The sequence below is a fragment of the Lolium perenne genome, chromosome 4, assembly GCF_019359855.2.
Source record: "Lolium perenne isolate Kyuss_39 chromosome 4, Kyuss_2.0, whole genome shotgun sequence".
In the NCBI taxonomy this organism is placed as follows: Eukaryota; Viridiplantae; Streptophyta; class Magnoliopsida; order Poales; family Poaceae; genus Lolium; species Lolium perenne.
Window position 1 is genome coordinate 142,023,318 of NC_067247.2, and position 17,787 is coordinate 142,041,104.

The 17,787-nt window shown below is 48.3% G+C and overlaps 2 protein-coding genes across 2 annotated transcripts; one reads left to right on the plus strand and one right to left on the minus strand.

Moving 5' to 3' along the window:
- The first annotated feature begins 2,827 nt into the window (after nucleotides 1-2,827).
- LOC127294079 (uncharacterized) lies at nucleotides 2,828-6,513 on the plus strand. Its single transcript, XM_051323825.1, has 5 exons — nucleotides 2,828-3,256; nucleotides 4,587-4,684; nucleotides 4,783-4,848; nucleotides 4,947-5,692; nucleotides 6,205-6,513. The coding sequence occupies exons 1-5, from the start codon at nucleotides 2,892-2,894 to the stop codon at nucleotides 6,214-6,216; spliced, it is 1,287 nt and encodes a 428-aa protein (XP_051179785.1). The 5' UTR covers nucleotides 2,828-2,891; the 3' UTR covers nucleotides 6,217-6,513.
- A 2,614-nt stretch (nucleotides 6,514-9,127) lies between these two features.
- LOC127347249 (uncharacterized mitochondrial protein AtMg00810-like) lies at nucleotides 9,128-10,063 on the minus strand. The gene has a single exon (XM_051373459.1). The coding sequence runs from the start codon at nucleotides 10,061-10,063 to the stop codon at nucleotides 9,128-9,130; it is 936 nt and encodes a 311-aa protein (XP_051229419.1).
- Between the last annotated feature and the right edge of the window lie 7,724 nt (nucleotides 10,064-17,787).

A 17,787-nucleotide genomic window follows, 5' to 3' on the forward strand; every position in this document is an offset into this window, starting at 1 on the left:
AACAAAGTTTTAACAAAGTCACATTGAGGTTTATAACGCTTGAATTGATGAGCTACTTCAATTCCACCAAGGTCAAGTGAAACTTCAGTTACTGTGACTGTTTTACTTTAAAGCGCGAAAATTCCCCAGATTTTCTATGCATGAATGCAATGCACACATCTGTTTCCTCTATTTTTGTAACCCCATTACCTGGGATATTACACCGAGCCCAATGGGTTGGTCCAACCTAACCAGCTCGGTCGGCCTGACCAGTCGGCCCAGGAGGGGCAAAATGGTCCTTTGACCATTAGATTTATTTCAAAAATTTAAATGAAAATCTAAAAACCCTAAAATAACTCTAAAAAATAAATAAAAATATGTAGCCCCTTTAAAACTTTGAGAGCTATTCAGAATAAATGCTTTCTTCACAAATTAAACAAATGTTAAAAATGAATGTGATGAAATAAGACCAATACAAATTGAATAAGAAAATATTGAGTTTTTTAAAATAATTAAAAGAAGAAGGAAAATTAATAAATATTCTAAATTGGAAATCAAAGAAACTAAATATTTTCTTTGATTAAACATCTCAATACAAATAACCAAGAATTATAAATTGTGCTTATTCGCCATCTTCGACATTAAATAATTAAGCATCGGGAAGGGGGAAACAACCCTAAAAATCAAAAGTACGCATATTTGAATCTTTAACCATTACCCTTATCGGTGTGGCTATCTTTCAGAAACAGAGGACCAGAGTCAGTCCAAACAATCCAACTGCACTACCTTGCAGTCACCAGGCAAGTTCATCGCTTGTTCATGTCAATTTGAGTATTTTTACCAAATTACTTGCAAAATACTATACTTATCACTCTTGCATTAAAAACGACAATGCTATTTTCATAACTATGACTATGATTATGTGGTGGGCGATGGAACCATGGTATGAGTATGGTGGAGGTTACATTGCATTGGGTTTGTATCCATCTAGGATTAACAACAAATGTCGTCCAGTGATTCTTGTGCCGTAAGATCCGTGTTAACCATAAGATCTGGAGTGGGACAGAATATTCAGTTGTGTTTCTTCCTCTCATACATCAATGGATGAGCTTACCGTAGCAGTGTCTTGCGAGAGCAACTTGAGGGTGGGGATCCCATTCTAATTCCCCACGGTAATGTGGTCTATGATGGATTGCAGAAGGCCGACGAAGGTATCGAGGTCGGATGGTACCCAAGAATGGGGTACGTTGACTGGTGGGGATATTAGTGGAGGTCAGATGATATCCAATGGATATGCTGACCAGCGAGGACCCAAGGTCGGAACTGCAACAAAGGGTGGGTGTGCGGGATCGCCGAGAAATGCAATGATTGGCTAGGACCTTATACCGGGCCTCATACCATGGAAGTGTGGACGGGAAAGCTGCCCGGTTGGCATCAAGGTTAAGATCTCTTATGGGTAAAGCAACACACCTCTGCAGAGTGTAACGAATCGTGACCTGTCACTCCCTATTCCGGGTTTTGGAACTGCGAACGTGGTCGGAAAGGAACTCCATGAAGTTCTAGACACCCGGTGAAGGCTGACGGACATAGCTCTTCGGAATAAAAGCAACCTTTTTAAGAAATGCTTATAAAAACCTGCATTGGCATTTGAATTTCTGGTCTAATGCCGTAGCTAGTGCATAAAACACCTTTTTCCTATAATGAACTTGTTGAGTACGCTCGTACTCATACCTCTTATAACCCCATGCCTAGATTGTCTGAATCACCTGGAGGAGGCTAATGAAGAACCAGAAGGAGCAGATGGGATCTGCTATGAAGAACCAAACCTCTCTGGAGGAGTAGAGGGGGTAGACTACCTTATCGTGTATGGAACCGGGGAGGTTCCGGAATAAGACAACGTTTGAGCAACACTAGTAGTAGTAGTCGAGCAGCACAAACTCTATAGTATTTAGCTGCTCGAGCAGAAATGGTGTTAAGCTTTCTTAGACCTATATTGTATAAGTTAAGTAGGGTTCACCTAGAACCTTTGAGTTATCCTCTGTGGACCCAGGAGGAGCTCCAATGTGATGCACATATATGGCTTGTTATCTTAAGTGACTGAAATAAAGACCAGTTATGCTTCTGTTGTACTACTCTGAGAGATGTAATATTTACGGATTGGTACTTTGCACATGTTATGTCAACGACTGACATACTACAACATGCAGTGGTATGCAGGATCACCACAGCCGGCCTCGGTGATCTTGCGGGAAGTAGGCTGCAACTTCTGCCGGTGAACGGTGGAGGTCTTATTCGACGAGGAAGGCAAGATGTACCTCCACACCGGTTGGAAGAAATTCGCCCGCGACCACGACATTGAGGTCGGCAGCTTGGTGAACTTCTTCTACGAAGGCAACGAGGAGATGAGCATCAATCTGTTTGACAAAGAGTCTTGGCGTATCCACTACTGCAACGACTCATGAGACGACATCGACGACAGCGTAGGAGACTAGAGCCACCCTCTAGTCTAAGGTTTTCTATCCTATCTTTGTGTTTTCCATGATTTCTTAATGGTCTTCATCACTCGTTTTAATGTCTTTCATGTAAAAGCGACGAAACATCTCTAAAATTATGAAGAAAGCCTTAATTATAAATATAAAATTGGTTGGGGTTTGGGTTTGGAGAACGCGGGTGAAAAAGGGACGCCCCCAAACGCGGCACCAAGGTGCGGTTATTTTTACATACACCTAATTTTATTAGCCAACACGCGGGCCTACAGGTAAGTCAGATATGCTCCGCCTCCCGTGGACTTGAGCCCACCCGTAAGTGAATAAAGGCCACAAATATACTAATCCCCATTTCCCTCAAACAAACTCGTTAAACCCCAGAAGCATCTCCTCACCCCCACGAAAACCCTAGCCCGCCCGCCCGCCATGGCCCTCGCGCTCCGCCTACGGCGAGCCCTCGCCGCCGCCTCCACCTCCGCCCCGCTCCTCCGACCCGCCGCCTCCGCCGCGCTCTCCCCCTCTCGATCCCTCCTCCCCGCCCCCTTCGCCCGCTCTCTCCCGCGTCGGCTCCTCCCCGGCGGCGCCGCCGGCTTCCGGTCGACAGCGGCGGCCGCTGCTCGGGGAAACTACGGGGGCGGGGCGGATGACTCCCACATCTCCCCCGACGAGATCCTCTTCGAGGGGTGCGACTACAAGCACTGGCTCATCACCATGGAGTTCCCCGACCCCAAGCCGTCCCGCGAGGAGATGATCGAGACATACCTCAACACCCTCGCCAAGGTCGTCGGAAGGTATGACGTTTCTCTCTCGAATCCCCGATCTCGTCAGAAATGCCTGAATTGTACGTGTCGAATTGGTCTCCAAGGGTGAATTGCAGTGTTCAACACTGCCAACTGTATGATTTCTTCTGTTTGTTGCGGCTTGTGTACGGTGGACTGATGGAAGGTAGCGTATGTGTGGCTCTGATGTATCCTGTGCTGTTTAATCTAGTTTGCCCTTAGGTATTAATCCTCATTAGGAGAAGTTTTGTATACTAATTAGGAGTAGTTGCGATTGCCTAGACTCATTGTGGTGCTTGCTGTCTTCTTGGGTAACTTTGAGGGTGCTACTCATCTTTAATTTGTGGCTGTGGATGTAAATTGTGTCAACATGGCTTGATTTAAGAGATATGTGATAGGCTTGCGCTATTTATTGTGAATGATCGCGCTTAAATCCAACCCCGGAATTTCTTTGCTTCAGCAGTATAGTTCTGAATGAGTCATTTTTTCTTTTCTTTTGAAGCATCATTGTTTCTGAACTTATTTACTGAAGAATGACACATAATTTGAAGCAATGATGCTATGTAATGTAATATGATTTTTGCTTGGAGAAGCTTGTGGCTGCATTTTCCATGGGCTGCGATTTGAAATATCCAAAATATTGTAATTCCACTGCTCTTTGTAGTTTCCTACCTTTAACCATACTCAAATCTGCATTTTTAGTTAGGGCCCACAGAAGCACTAATATCGAAACTATATCTTCAAGGTCCGCCACAGAGTAAAATTTTGTCTGTCAATGCTTTGAGTTGTTAGTATCTCCGTAGTTCTGTTATTTTCTGTGTTAGATTTGGATAATTATGAAAAAAAATAAGATCTGCTTTTGAAGGATTGAGTATGGGTATATATATTTGTTGGCATTTTAGTAATATATATGTAACACCATGTATTAAGAAACTGATATTCAGCTGTTGAAGTTTGCAGCTCAAGGATCCCTTTTATCTGTTACCATTACTTATTCATCAAGTATATACACCAATGATATCTATTCAATGATTGGTTCCCTAAGCCATTGCTGCATATATTTGATGGTTCTGTTCTTAATTAATCATGTAACTCTTTTCAGTTTTGATTCCTGAATTTGTTTTCAAACACATTTGTTTGTTCTACTCCTAACAGATCATGTCATTGATCGTACCTAGATTGTCCGTAACTGTTACTGTATATAATTTTGATCTCTGAAAATATCTAGTGAGGGTGTGCACTTATGTATGATGTGAATTCTTCTTTTGCTCATGTATAAGCAATTAAATTCTATCATTTGCAACATAATTGCCTCGCTTTCTGAGATCTTACCTTCTTGAAGTTACGAGGAAGCTAAGAAGAGAATGTATGCTCTTAGTACAACAACATATGTTGGTTTTCAAGCTGAAATGTCTGAGGAAATGTCAGAAAAATTTCGCGGTGAGAGGACATGATGCCTTAATTTATTTTCTGCTTGCAATGTTTAGGTATCCTAGACATTGAAGAACTTACCTTGCCTATTTTGGCATTTTGATCAGGATTGCCGGGAGTAGTTTTCATCTTGCCTGATTCATATCTATACCCAGAGACGAAGGAATATGGAGGTTTGTTGTATTCCGTTTTCCTTTCTCACGGATTACGCTTACTGTAGTAGCCACTTATGACTGTGCTCTTATTTGTATGTGTGAATTGGTTTCATTAGGAGATAAATACGAGAATGGTGTCATAACTCCAAGAGCACCACCTACACATTATAGCAAACCGTCAAGGACTGACAGAAACCGCAGCTTCCGTGGAAACTACCAGGACAACCCTCCACCACAAGGAAATTACCCAAGAGGCCCACCACTGCAAGGAAATTATCAGGACAACCCCCCACCACGAGGAAATTACAACAGCGGCCCACCACCACAAGGAAACTTCCAACCCTACCGTCCGCCGCAAGATGGAAGGGGCTACAACCCACAGCAGAGTTACGCACAAGCTGGACAAGATGGTAGAGGTTATGCGAGGAATAATTCTGCAGACCGCTCAGGTTACAATGGACCGCCTGCTCCTGGTGCTTTCGAAGGGCAGGTAAATCAACCTGGTCAAGGTTACCAAAACCCGCAAGAGGTCAGGAACTTCTCGCAAGGGCAGGCAGGAGATTTCAGGTCTGGTAGTCCTCCGGCACCTGGAACCTACGGGCAACCCTCTGGACCTGGAACCTACGGGCAACCCTCTGGACCTGTAACCTATGGGCAACCACCTGCACCAACATACCCTGGAGGTAACCAAGGTGGTCCTGGTACGGGTATTGGTTTTGGTGGAGATAACAGACAGGGGGCAGGACCTGCATATGGTGGAGATAACAGACAGGGGGCAGGACCTGCATATGGTGCAGATAACCTGCATGGGGGTTCTGGCCAGTATTCTAGCCCAGGTGAAGGACAACAAGGGAACTGGCAGGTATAATAGCATTGGCAATATGACTTTTACTGGTACTATGAAATTGATCAGTGTATTGCTTTTGTCCATAAATCACATACTTGCACACCTATGGTGAAACTAATACTTCAAAGCAACCTAATATTACTAGTTAATGCATGTAGTCCTTGTCCAGTGAATGTTGATGGATGGAAGTTCGTGCGGTGACTGATTTGTAGGTTCAACATTTCTTTCTACTAACTGAACTGTAGATAAGCGAACTGAAATTTTTGTGTTAAATTCCCATCCCCATCTAGTAAGTGGAAATTTCATGGTAGAACGATGAAATGCAAGCATGCATATACTATTCAATTATTCGGGAGGAATTTAATATGAGAAATGACCATAGGACCTGCTGCATGCATCAAACCAATCTTTGCACACATTCATTTTGTAGCAGTTGTTGCCCAGTGAAATTCTGCATCTTTCTTTAGTTTGGCTTTTACTGTTGATGTATACAATCACTGATGATTCTCCCTTGTGATGCCATGCAGGGTAGGCAGTAAGAGCTTGATGCGAGCTTGGCCGAAGCGCAAATGCACTAGTTGCTCTACTTGAAATGTAGGAACTCCCACCTGTAAAATAAACGACTGAACTACTATACCCCTTCCTGCTGTCTGCGTTTAAATTCGTGGCTTATTATGTACAGCAGTCAGGAGGGGTACTAGATTATTTGTAGCCATACGTTTGAGGTTTTCAGAGGTTCGTGGAGTCAGGAACAGTGTGCTTCTGATGGATGTTGTTTCTGTTTTATATATCGTTGAATCTGTGGTGTATTTCTAAGCTGAAGATTCGTTACTTAACATCTTTTGCCCATGGTCGGTTTGCTGGAACTTCAAGTTGTACGCCCCACTGGCCCTTGTCACTTGGGAGACGGCTGTGGTGACTCGTGAGCTCCATGATGTAGCAGTAGGTAAGGATTGTTACGAAAAGAGAGAATTCTCACTGATAAAAATCTGCTAGTCTCTGGTTTACTGGTCATACATTCCACTCTCGGAAAAATGCATTCGGGTAGCCAATAGTATGTGTTCATCCTACTTTTGAAACAAGGTGTGTTTATAGCCTTCCCAAGGGCCCATGCTAAACACAAACATGGAACTCCTGCAGATGGCACCGAGGCATGTGCCGTGCGGCCTATGGAGAACCTAAATAAACTGAACAACCGATTTCCCAATGCCAGTCAGTTTGTTAATGTTCCGATGTCTCAAATTCCTGTGTACATGATGTTCTTACATCTCATCTATGTGTTTTTTTTTCTTATTCTTCCATTGCCTATATGAATGAATAATCGTGCTTCTCTATCTACTCCCCTGAAGGTGGAGTGGTATATTTAAAGGGAGAAGGGGAGATCATTATTGGCTAAGGTACCAACCTGGTGACTTCATCCTGACCTCCATGCGTCTCAAGTTTTCACACTTACTCACGGGGAGCTTTGTTTTGTTCTTTTTGTTCATGAGGTGGATTTGGGTGCTGCAGAAATTTAGATGGGTTTGCTCCATGGCAACGAAAGCACACTGTGATTCTACTTTATTTTAACTCAGTAGCCACTAGCAGTAGAGTAATCTGTTCCCTGTACCTAGGAATTACATTCCTTTGCATTATGTTATTTGCTTTGATAAATCTTACTTCACCTAATTCCCATTGTTTTTTTACTTCACCTATATCTGCAAGCTGATGCTTTCCAAGAAAACTTTCTTGTCCTGGTTATCTATATAGTTATTATTCCTTAATTCACTGTAGCAGAATAGAATAATGGCATGTAAAAAGGATTGTTGAAAAAGAGAAATATAGAACATGGATCTTTTATTTAGTTAAATTTCGCGAGCATTGACAAATTATGGTGAATCTGTTAGAAAAGTTTCAGCAAGAACATTCAAATTCACAAAGTTTCCCATGGTAAAAATCTGGTATTCTCCGCTCCGGTCGCCGGTGGTTACTGGTCATACCGCCCACTCCGGTAAAAATGTATCATGGTAGCCAAAAACTTGTGTTCAACCCACTAATGGTAAATGAGAAAACAAGGTGCTACGGCAACACTAAGACACAACAACCCAGTAAGATATCCTTTTAGTCCTACATTAAACCACAAAAATAATGGCGCTATGGGGTAAGGGTGATACAGTATTATGCTATTTCCTTTACAATTTGTGCAACTATAATGAATAATCAACCAACCTTTTTGTTCATTAAGGAGGATTTGGATGATGTAGATCTTTACTTGGGTTTTCTCCATGCTAATGAAAGCACACTATCTATGATGTAGATATACTTCTACCCAACAACAGTGGATTAATTGTTTCATGTTCCTAAGGATTACATTCCTTATCGCTGTGTTGGATGCAACTACCACGTATATGCAAACTAATACCTCCATTCCAATGAATAAGGAGCACATGCTTCCCAAGATTTTCCTCTGACCAAAAATTTGAGCAACTATGAGAGTGGACTTTTAGAGCATGTGCTTGGTGAGCACCCGTATCCAGACCATCTATACTGCATCAAGATCCGTGCAAAATTCTTTTTGTTCCCCTCTCAAATAATTTCTCATTTTTGTATCTCTCACACCACATATTGTTTAAACTAAAAAATGTGCAGATCACTTAAATATAACAATTGGAATGTGGGAAAAATAGTTTGTATTTTTTATGTCATTATCTATATATGTATTTCAAGAATTTATTTTGAATTTTAAATAATTTAAAATTTAAATTTGCATAAAAAAATTCTGAACTATTTTTCCTCCATTCTATTTGTTATTTTTGAGTGACTTGCAAAAAGATCTAATCGAAATATTATATAATTTAAGAGATAGAAAAAAGAAAAAGATAAAAAATGAGAAGGTGCGTGGAGCGCACCTGCTCCACCACACTTTTCTCGAGCAACTATATCTTGATTACCTTACATAACATTGACACCGCTAGATTCGTATTGAAAAACACTTTCTAGTGATATCAATTTTCTATCAAATAACTATCATATACGTGGACTAACTGTAGAAGAGTTATTGGAGATTGCACAACACCAATAGGGCCGGCTGCTCATGTATATATAGAAGGACACATGTACAATTACAGGTACAACCCTGACAAAACACGGGGATCTATACCTAGTACAATATGTTACTCAACACCCCCCCACAGTCGAAGGGTCGGCACCGACACATAGACTGGAGCGAAACTCTGGAAAAGTCGTGGATGGCAATCCCTTCGTCATGATATCGGCAAACTGTTGAGACATCGGTACGTGAAGAACTCGAACGCGACCGAGGGCAACTTGCTCACGAACAAAGTGGATGTCCAACTCGATGTGCTTTGTGCGCCGATGATGAACGGGGTTGGCGGAGAGGTAGACAGCCGACACGTTGTCGCAGAAGACCACCGTAGCCTTGTCAACGGGACAAGAGAGCTCGGACAGAAGCTAACGAAGCCATGTGCACTCAGCCACAGCGTTGGCCACGGCGCGGTACTCGGCCTCAGCACTGGAGCGAGACACGGTGGGCTGCCTCTTGGAGGACCAAGAGACGAGCGACGAGCCGAGGTAGACGCAGTATCCGCTGGTGGAGCGTCGCGTGTCCGGGCAGCCCGCCCAGTCCGCGTCCGAGTAGGCAACGAGGTCGGTCGACGTCGAGGGCGAAGCATGCAGTGACAAGCCATAGCCCATGGTGCCACAAACGTAGCGGAGAATCCGCTTCACCGCGACCCAATGGGCATCCTGAGGGGCATGCATATGCAAGCACACCTGCTGCACAGCGTACTGGAGCTCTGGACGTGTCAACGTCAAGTACTGGAGGGCACCGACGATGGAGCGGTAGAACGGCGTGTCGGAGGCCAGCGACCCATCACTGGCTGAGAGCTTGGCCTTCGTGTCAACAGGAGTCGGGGCAGGGTTGCAGTTAAGCATCCCTGCACGCTCGAGGAGCTCGTGGGCATACTTCCGTTGATGAAGGAAGAACCCGTCCGCACGCCGGACAACCTCGATGCCGAGGAAGTAGTGGAGCGGTCCGAGATCCTTCAACGCGAACTCGGCGCGAAGACTGTCGGTGAGCTGTCGAAGAAGACCAGCGGTGGAGGCCGTCAAGATGATGTCGTCGACGTAGAGCAGCAGGTAGGCCATGTCGTTGCCGGTCCGGTAGACGAAAAACGACGCATCAGAACGCGTGGAGCGGAAACCAAGCTGATGCAGGAAGCCAGCGATGCGCTGGTACCAGGCGCGGGGCGACTGCTTCAGTCCATACAAGGACCGAAAGAGCAAACACACGTCATCAGGGCGCTCAACATCGACGAAGCCGATGGGCTGCTGGCAGTACACCTGCTCCGACAGATGGCCATGAAGTAAGGCGTTGGAGACGTCCATCTGATGCACCGGCCATGCGCGAGGCGGCAAGGTGCAACACCGTGCGGATCGTGCCCGGTTTGACAACCGGGGCGAACGTATCCGTGAAGTCAACACCGGCGCGTTGCCGAAAGCCGCGCACGACCCAACGCGCCTAGTAGCGCTCGAGAGTACCGTCGGAGCCAAGCTTGTGCTTGAAGACCCATTTGCCGGTGATGACGTTGGCACGAGGGGGCCGGGGAGCCAGCTCCCAGGTCCGGTTACGCTGTAGCGCATCGTACTCCTCCTGCATGGCAGCGCGCCAATGCAGGTCGCGCAAGGTGGCGCGAGCCGAGGTGGGAACCGGTGATAGGGCGGAGGTGGACACGTCAGCAGGTGCCGGTCCGATCGAGGAGCCGGTTGGACCGGCCTGGTGGCCGGGTGGGCCGGCTGGTGGTCCGGTTGGACCGGGCGGCCGACCGGGCGAGGGGGCTGAGGCCCCTGGACACCACTCCGGTTGGCACCGGTCTGAGGGCCGGTTTTGACTGGGCCGGCCGGTTGTATGGCCGGTTCGACCGGGTGCTGGGCCGGCCAGGCCGGTTGTGGGGCCGGTTGGACCGGCCGGGTGACCGGGTGGGCGGCTGGGAGGTACGTCGCCATCATGCGGCAGGACACTGTTGCCGCTGGCCCAGAAGGCAGACGTGGCGGACGGGGATGCCATGCAGACATACTGGTCGGCGGGGTAGAGTGTAGACGGCCGACGCACGCCCGCGCGGGCGCGGGTGAGCAAGGGCTCAGGGGGCGCAGCGACGGGCGGTGAGGCGGGCGACGAGGTGGCCGATGAAGAGGCGGTCGAGGGAGACGTCGCGGGCGACTAGGGCGCCTGGGGCGCCGCGGGCGACGGAGACACCGAGGGACCAGGAGGGGCCGGCGCAGAGGGGGCCGCCGCGGTCAGTCGTCGGTGCGCGGCCACAAGAGGGCCAGCGGGCGCCGGGGGCGTCGTCGGAGGTGTCGCCAAAAGTCCCTGCTGAAACGGAAAAACTAACTCGTCAAAGTACACGTGCCGGGAGGTGAGGACACGATGGGAGACTGGGTCGTAACAGCGGTAGCCCTTGGTGTTGGCGGGGTAGGCGAGAAACACAAGGGAGAGAGCGCGGCCAAGCTTATGCGCGGCGGTGGCAGCAGTGTTAGGATAACACCGGCAGCTGAAGATGCGAAGGTCATCATAGGCGGGCGGCGCACCGTAGAGTAGGTGATGCGGCGTGTATAACCAACGCACACGACACGGGCGGATGTTGACGAGGAGAGTCGCCGTGGCAAGAGCATCTGGCCAGAATCGTGGGAGCATGTATGCATGGAACAGAAGGGTGCGGACGAAGTCGTTGAGGGTACGAAGCATCCGTTCGGCACGACCGTTCTGTGGAGAGGTGTATGGACACGTGAGGCGGAAGACGGCGCCATGGGCGGCGAGAAGTGAGCGAATGGTGATGTTGTTGAACTCTTTGCCGTTGTCAGTTTGTAAGGCGTGGATGGGGCGACCGAACTGAGTGGAAACAAAGGCGAAGAAGGTGGTGAGGGTGGCGGCAACATCGGGTTTACGACGAAGGGAAAAGTCCATACAAAATGCGAGTAATCATCAAGAATCACTAGATAATAATTATAACCATAATTACTCGGAACAGGCGAGGTCCAAACATCACTATGAATAAGTTGAAACGGAAAAGACGCGACTGTGGAGGAGGAACTAAACGGGAGGCGAACATGTTTGCCTAGACGACATGCTTCACAAGAGTGGGCATCCGTTTTATTACAAGTAAAGGAGAAGCCTTGCATTATTTGACGCAGAGTGGCGGAGCTAGGATGGCCGAGGCGGGCGTGCCAGAGGTCGACACCGGCGGTGAGGGTGAGTGGGCTGCTGGCGGTGGTGGAGGCCGAACCAACAAGGTACAGATCGCCGGGGCTGTCACATCGGTGGAGGAGCATCCGAGTACGACCATCCTTGACAGAAAAACCAAATGCGTCAAATTCCACAGTCACAGGATTATCATGACAGAAAGACTTAACGGAAACAAGATTTTTTAATCAAGTCAGGAGAAACAAGAACGTTATGTAGAGAGAGAGGAGTGGAAGTGGAAGGAAAAGAGACGGAACAGGTGTGAGTGATGGGAAGAGCATGACCGTTGCCAACGATGATGCGAGAGGAAGTGGAAGCGGGTGTAGAAAACGAGAGGTTACCGGGGTGCGCAGCCATATGCGCGGAGGCGCCGGTGTCCATGAACCAGTCGCCACCGCCACCATACGCCCCAGCGGAGGGGACGCTCTGGAGGGCGGTCAGGAGCGCGGGGTCCCACGAGGCCGAGCTCCGGGAGGGGGCGGGGGCAGCGTAGGCCGGGGCGGGCTGGGGCGCCGCGTAGAAAGCCTGGTGGGTGGCCGGACGTGGCCCCATGATGACCGGGTAGGGGGCGCGCGACACGGGCATGGAGTAGGCATGAACGACCCCGGTCCATGGCGGAGGGGCGGTGTGCTGAGGTGGACGAGGCGCGGGGGTGGTGGCGTTGGCGCCACCATTGCCGCCACCGTTGCCACCACCGCCACGGCGACGACGTCCGCGGCGACCACCGCCAGAAGTAGCCGCCTGCCCGGTCCATGGGCCGGTCTGACCGGCCTGGGCGCCGGTTGGACTGGTCCACGGCCCGGTCGGGCCGGCCTGGTGACCGGACTGGCCGGTCCACGGCCCGGTCTGACCGGCTTGGTGACCGGCTGCGGGGAAACCCGGCGACGGACCGGTGGGGCGAGGTGCGGGAGTCTGGGCACCGCGGGAGAAGCCGGCGATGAAGGCGGTATGGGCCGCCCGAGCCTGGAGATGCTTGAGGCGGCGCTCCTCGAGGCGCAGGTAGGCCACAGCCTGCTCGAAGGTGGGCGTGGTGATGAGCGTGAGGTTGGAGGCGGCGTTGCTGAGATCCTCGCCGAGACCCACCGACAGGGTGGAAAGCATGATCTTGTCATCGATCGGAAACTCCAAGTCACGAAGCTCGTCGGAGAGGCTCTTCAGCTTGAGGACGTACTCGTCGAGAGACTGGTCGTTCTGGTGGGTGCCGAAGAACTCCTGCTGGAGGAAGGTGACCCGCTGGATTTTGTTGTCGGTGAAGAGGCCGGTGATCTTAGCCCAGACCGTGTGTGCGGAGTCGCCGTCGCGGACGACGGTGCGGAAGATGTCGCTGGAGACGGTCTGGTAGAACCAGCGGATGATGGTGGCGTCGATCGCGAGCCACTCGGGGTCGTGCGGCATGGCGAGGAGGTCGATGGTGCCGTCGACGTGATCGAGGAGATCATACTCGCGGAAGAGCAGCCCGAAGTACGTCTTCCACGGGAAGAAGTTGGCAACGGTGGTGGAGAGCGTCACTGGCACGTGCTCGGCGATGGGGATGGCGCGGATGACGGCGACGGAGGGGCCGGCGAAGGGGTTGCTGCTACCGGAGCGGGAGGAGTTGAAGGGGTCGGAGCCGGAGGAGGAGAAACCGGCCATGGCGGAAGCGGTGGTGGTGGTGGGAGGCGGAAGCGGCTAGGGCTAGGGTTGGGGTGGAGGCCGGCGGCGCCCGGGGAGGGGCGGCGGCTAGGGCTGGGAGGAGGAGGGCTGGCGGCACCCTAGGGGGGGGGGGGGGGGGGAGAGGGCGGCGGCTAGGTCAGGACCTGAGGGGCCTCTGATACCATGTAGAAGAGTTATTGGAGATTGCATAGCACCAATAGGGCCGGCTGCTCATGTATATATAGAAGGACACATGTACAATTACAGGTACAACCCTGACAAAACACGGGGACCTATACCTAGTACAGTATGTTACTCAACACTAACTCTTCATCAAAGTTAAATCTTCAAAAGAGCGTACACCTTATTCATAGGAACAGAGCGAGTAATTATCCATGTGTTTACCAAGAAACTTGGCCGTGTTGATTATCTATATATTCTTGGCCCTTAATTCACCGTATCAGAATAAATAATGGAATGCGAAAATGATTGTTATAAAAGACAAACATAGAACCCAACCCAGATTCAGTCAAGGGAACTAATTGAAATTTGTGCAAATTGAAAAAATTTCGTGAATATGCTAGAAAATTTTCAGGAAAAAGATTGGAATTTTGAGAGTTCCCATAGATAAAAGGTTGGCATTCTCTTGTTTACTTGATTTGCTGGTCATATCCCTTGGGTAAAAATATATTCTGGTAGCCAAATATTTGTGTTCAGCCCGCTAAAGGGAAATGTTGAACAAAACAATGAATTCTAGCAGAACTAAGATACAACGGCAGGGAATGCATGGGCAGTGCGGCCTGTGGAGAACCTAAATAGACTGAACAGCCAATTTCCCATTGCTTAGCAGTCTCCTAATGTTCTGATGTCTCCAATTCCCTTGTACATGATGTTCTTACATCTCATCTATGCGTTCTTTTCTTATCCTCCCCTCTGTTTTATGTGGTCATTGCCCATATAAGGAGCAATTTGACTTTGCTATCTACTTCCGTAAGGATGGACCAGTATATTTATAGTGCGAGAGTGGGAGACCATTATTGGCTGATGCTCGACTACCTGGGGCTTTCCATGTCATGCCACACCTGCGACTTTTGCTCGAGTTTCACTAGCGCCGGGATGCTGATCGCTGAAGAGGACCATGGTGTTGCAGGCTGTTTTTCATTCTTTCTGTCGTTTGCTTGTAACTTCGTTGTGTTGTAAGCTATTCTCAGCATCCATGTACTATTTGCCGTTGTGGCTTTATTAATTTACAGCTGAGCTTAGGTCTTATGTTTAAAAAACCATTATTGGATGAGGCACCAACCTGGTCACTTCATCTTTATCTCCGTACATTCAAGTTTTTACACATACTCACTAGAGCTTTCTTTTGTCCTTTTGTTCATACGGTGGATTTGGATGCTGCGGATATTTACTTGGGTTTGCTCCATGCCAATGAAACGGCACTATGGATTCTACTTTTACTCATAAGAATCTAGGAATTACATCCCTTTTGTGTTGCATTGGATGCAACCATTAATCTTGCTTCACCCTAGAACAATGATACTATTCCCCCTTCACATAATGTAAGATATTCTTACAAGCAATATAGGATTATATTGGTTGTAGTAATATTTTATATTATTGGACAAAGACGAGTAGCTGCAAGATAATTATCTGCTTACACTAAGACACAAGAGTCTAGCAACACCCAACACTAGACACAACACTGAGACATACCAATGCAACAGTACACGCTTATCCTTTAAGTACTCCACCAACCACATACTAGTAGTACCTTATTTTCTCCGCAATTTATTCATGTAATGTACTATGATGAATACTTTACCAACCTGATACACTTGTGTCTCTCTGCCCCTACCTTATATACCCAACTCCATCTTCACTGAAGGAGACAACAAGCCATTCATAGGAAACGACCACATAATGAGAGGGGGAAATAAGAAAAGAACAGAGAGATGAGATGCTAAGACATCATGTAATCATGTATATGAGAATTGGAGTCATCGGAACATTAGCAAACTGAATTCCAATGCTATATCGTTGTCCTACACATCCCTGTTGGGCCTGTTAACACAGTGAGCACTTGAAGCGGAAATGGGAGCTATGATGGAGGGCATTGTCCTAGCAAACGAGTGGACTGAAGTCCCATTTATCGTGGAGTCAGAGTAAAGCTGACGATTCAAGTAGAACGGTTCTATCTGATAACCATTACAGGCTTACAACTTACAGGTGCATATCCCATACACACCAAATTCTAAGCTTAGCAGAAACTCTACGTGCTGGATGCTCCATATTGACTGCTGTGGTTGGTCCCTGTTTCGCTGAAATTGGTCGTTGCTTGGCAGAGGTCTGTCTGCCCGGCCATGGTGAGCTCCAGCTCCAGTACCGCGTGTCCCTGCGATCAGCTGTACCGTGTTGTAGCACCAACATGGTGATTTCATCCTGAACTACGTACGTCTCAAGTTTTCACACATACTCAAATGAGGCTTTGTTTTGTCATTTTTGTTCAATTTGGAAGATTGGGATGCTGCAAATATTTACCACGCACTCTCAATTACACTTTTACTCAGTCGCAACGGTATATTTTTCCCTGTACCTAGGAATTACATGGCTGTGTGCATCTATTGATGCAGAGGCCGGAGCGATGCTCCCATATCGAAAAAAAAACCTAGGAATTACATTCCTTTGCGTTGTGTTGGATGCAACGGCGAATCTTACTTCGCCTTTGAACACCAGACACACGTATATATAGCTGCAAACTAATTATCTGCTTACTGACGTGTGTTTTCCAAGATAACTTGGTTGTCTTGATTATATATTCTTGCCCCTTAATTCATTGTAACAGAATAAAATAATGGCATACGAAAATGATTCCTAAAAAACGGAACTAGAATCAAGGTTCAACCAAAGGCACTATTTTGAAATTCGTGCAAACTGACAATTTTTGGTGAATATGATAGAACTGTTTCATAAAAACGCACTACAGGAATGGCGCGCTACGCCGAGGGGCGCGCCCTCGGCGTAGCCTGGAGAGGCCGTCGGCGTAGCTCCTCGGGGAAGGTCCGCCTCGGCAGAGCCCACGTGGCCGTCGGCGTAGGCTAAGAGGCTGACGGCTGGGCCCTCCCCTCGGCGTAGCACACCTATCGGTGCCGTCCGTCTTACGGACGTCAGCACTACACCGACGGTGCCCCCTCGGTATAGAAGGCGACGTGGCGCCTCCTCGTCACGTCCTGGGTGACGCTACGCCGACGGTGTCCCCCTCGGCATATCCGGACATGTGGCACCTCCACTGGCGTCCTGGCGGGAAAACTTGGCGGGAAAGAATGGGCGGAAAAAATGGAGCGGGAAAGTTTGACGGGAAATCGGGCGGGAAAAAGGAAAAACCAGCATGGGCTATGCCGACGGTGCCCCTCGGCATAGCTATTGCGTGTGACGTCATCTGGCGGGAGAAGGAAGGGAAAAAATGGTCGTGTGATACGTCAACGGTGCCCCTCGGCGTAGAGTTGACGCCGTCCCAAGGCCGTTAGGGCACGGCCGAGCTGGGTTGCCTACTTGCAGCTACGCCGACGGCCAGGTGTACGCCGAGGGTGGCCGTCGGCGTATCCATGCGTACCCCGAGGGCACATGTACGCCGAGGGACTTATTGAGGGGTTGGGCTGACCGGCCTGTATGCTGACGGCCCCGATATTTGGCCGTCGGCGTACAACATGGCCGTCGGCGTAACTCGCCATTCCTGTAGTGACGTTGAAATTTAGGAAATTCCCACGGAAAAAAAATCTGACATTCTCTTGTTTACTGGTCATACATTGCCCCTCTGGTAGAAATTTTTATTCTGGTAGCCAAAAATTAGTGTTCAGCCCACTAAAGAGAAATGTTAAACAACAACAAGCAAATCATGGAGGAATGTGTCGTGCGGCATATGGATAACCTTAATAGACCGAACAGTCAATTTCCCTTTGCCTATCTGTTTGCCAATGTTCCGATGTCTTCAATTCCCGTGTAATGTTCTTACATCTCATCTCTCTATTCTTTGTTTATCTTCCCATCTATCTGTGTGGCCATTGCATATTTTGAACGAAAAATGAGGCTTTGCTATCTACTTCGGTGAAGATGGAGTCATATTTAGGGAGAGGAGAGATCATTATTGGCTGAGGCACCAACCTGGCGACTTCATCCTGGACTCTATATATACGTCTCAAGTTGAGCTATGTTTTATCCTTGTTGAACATACAATGGATTT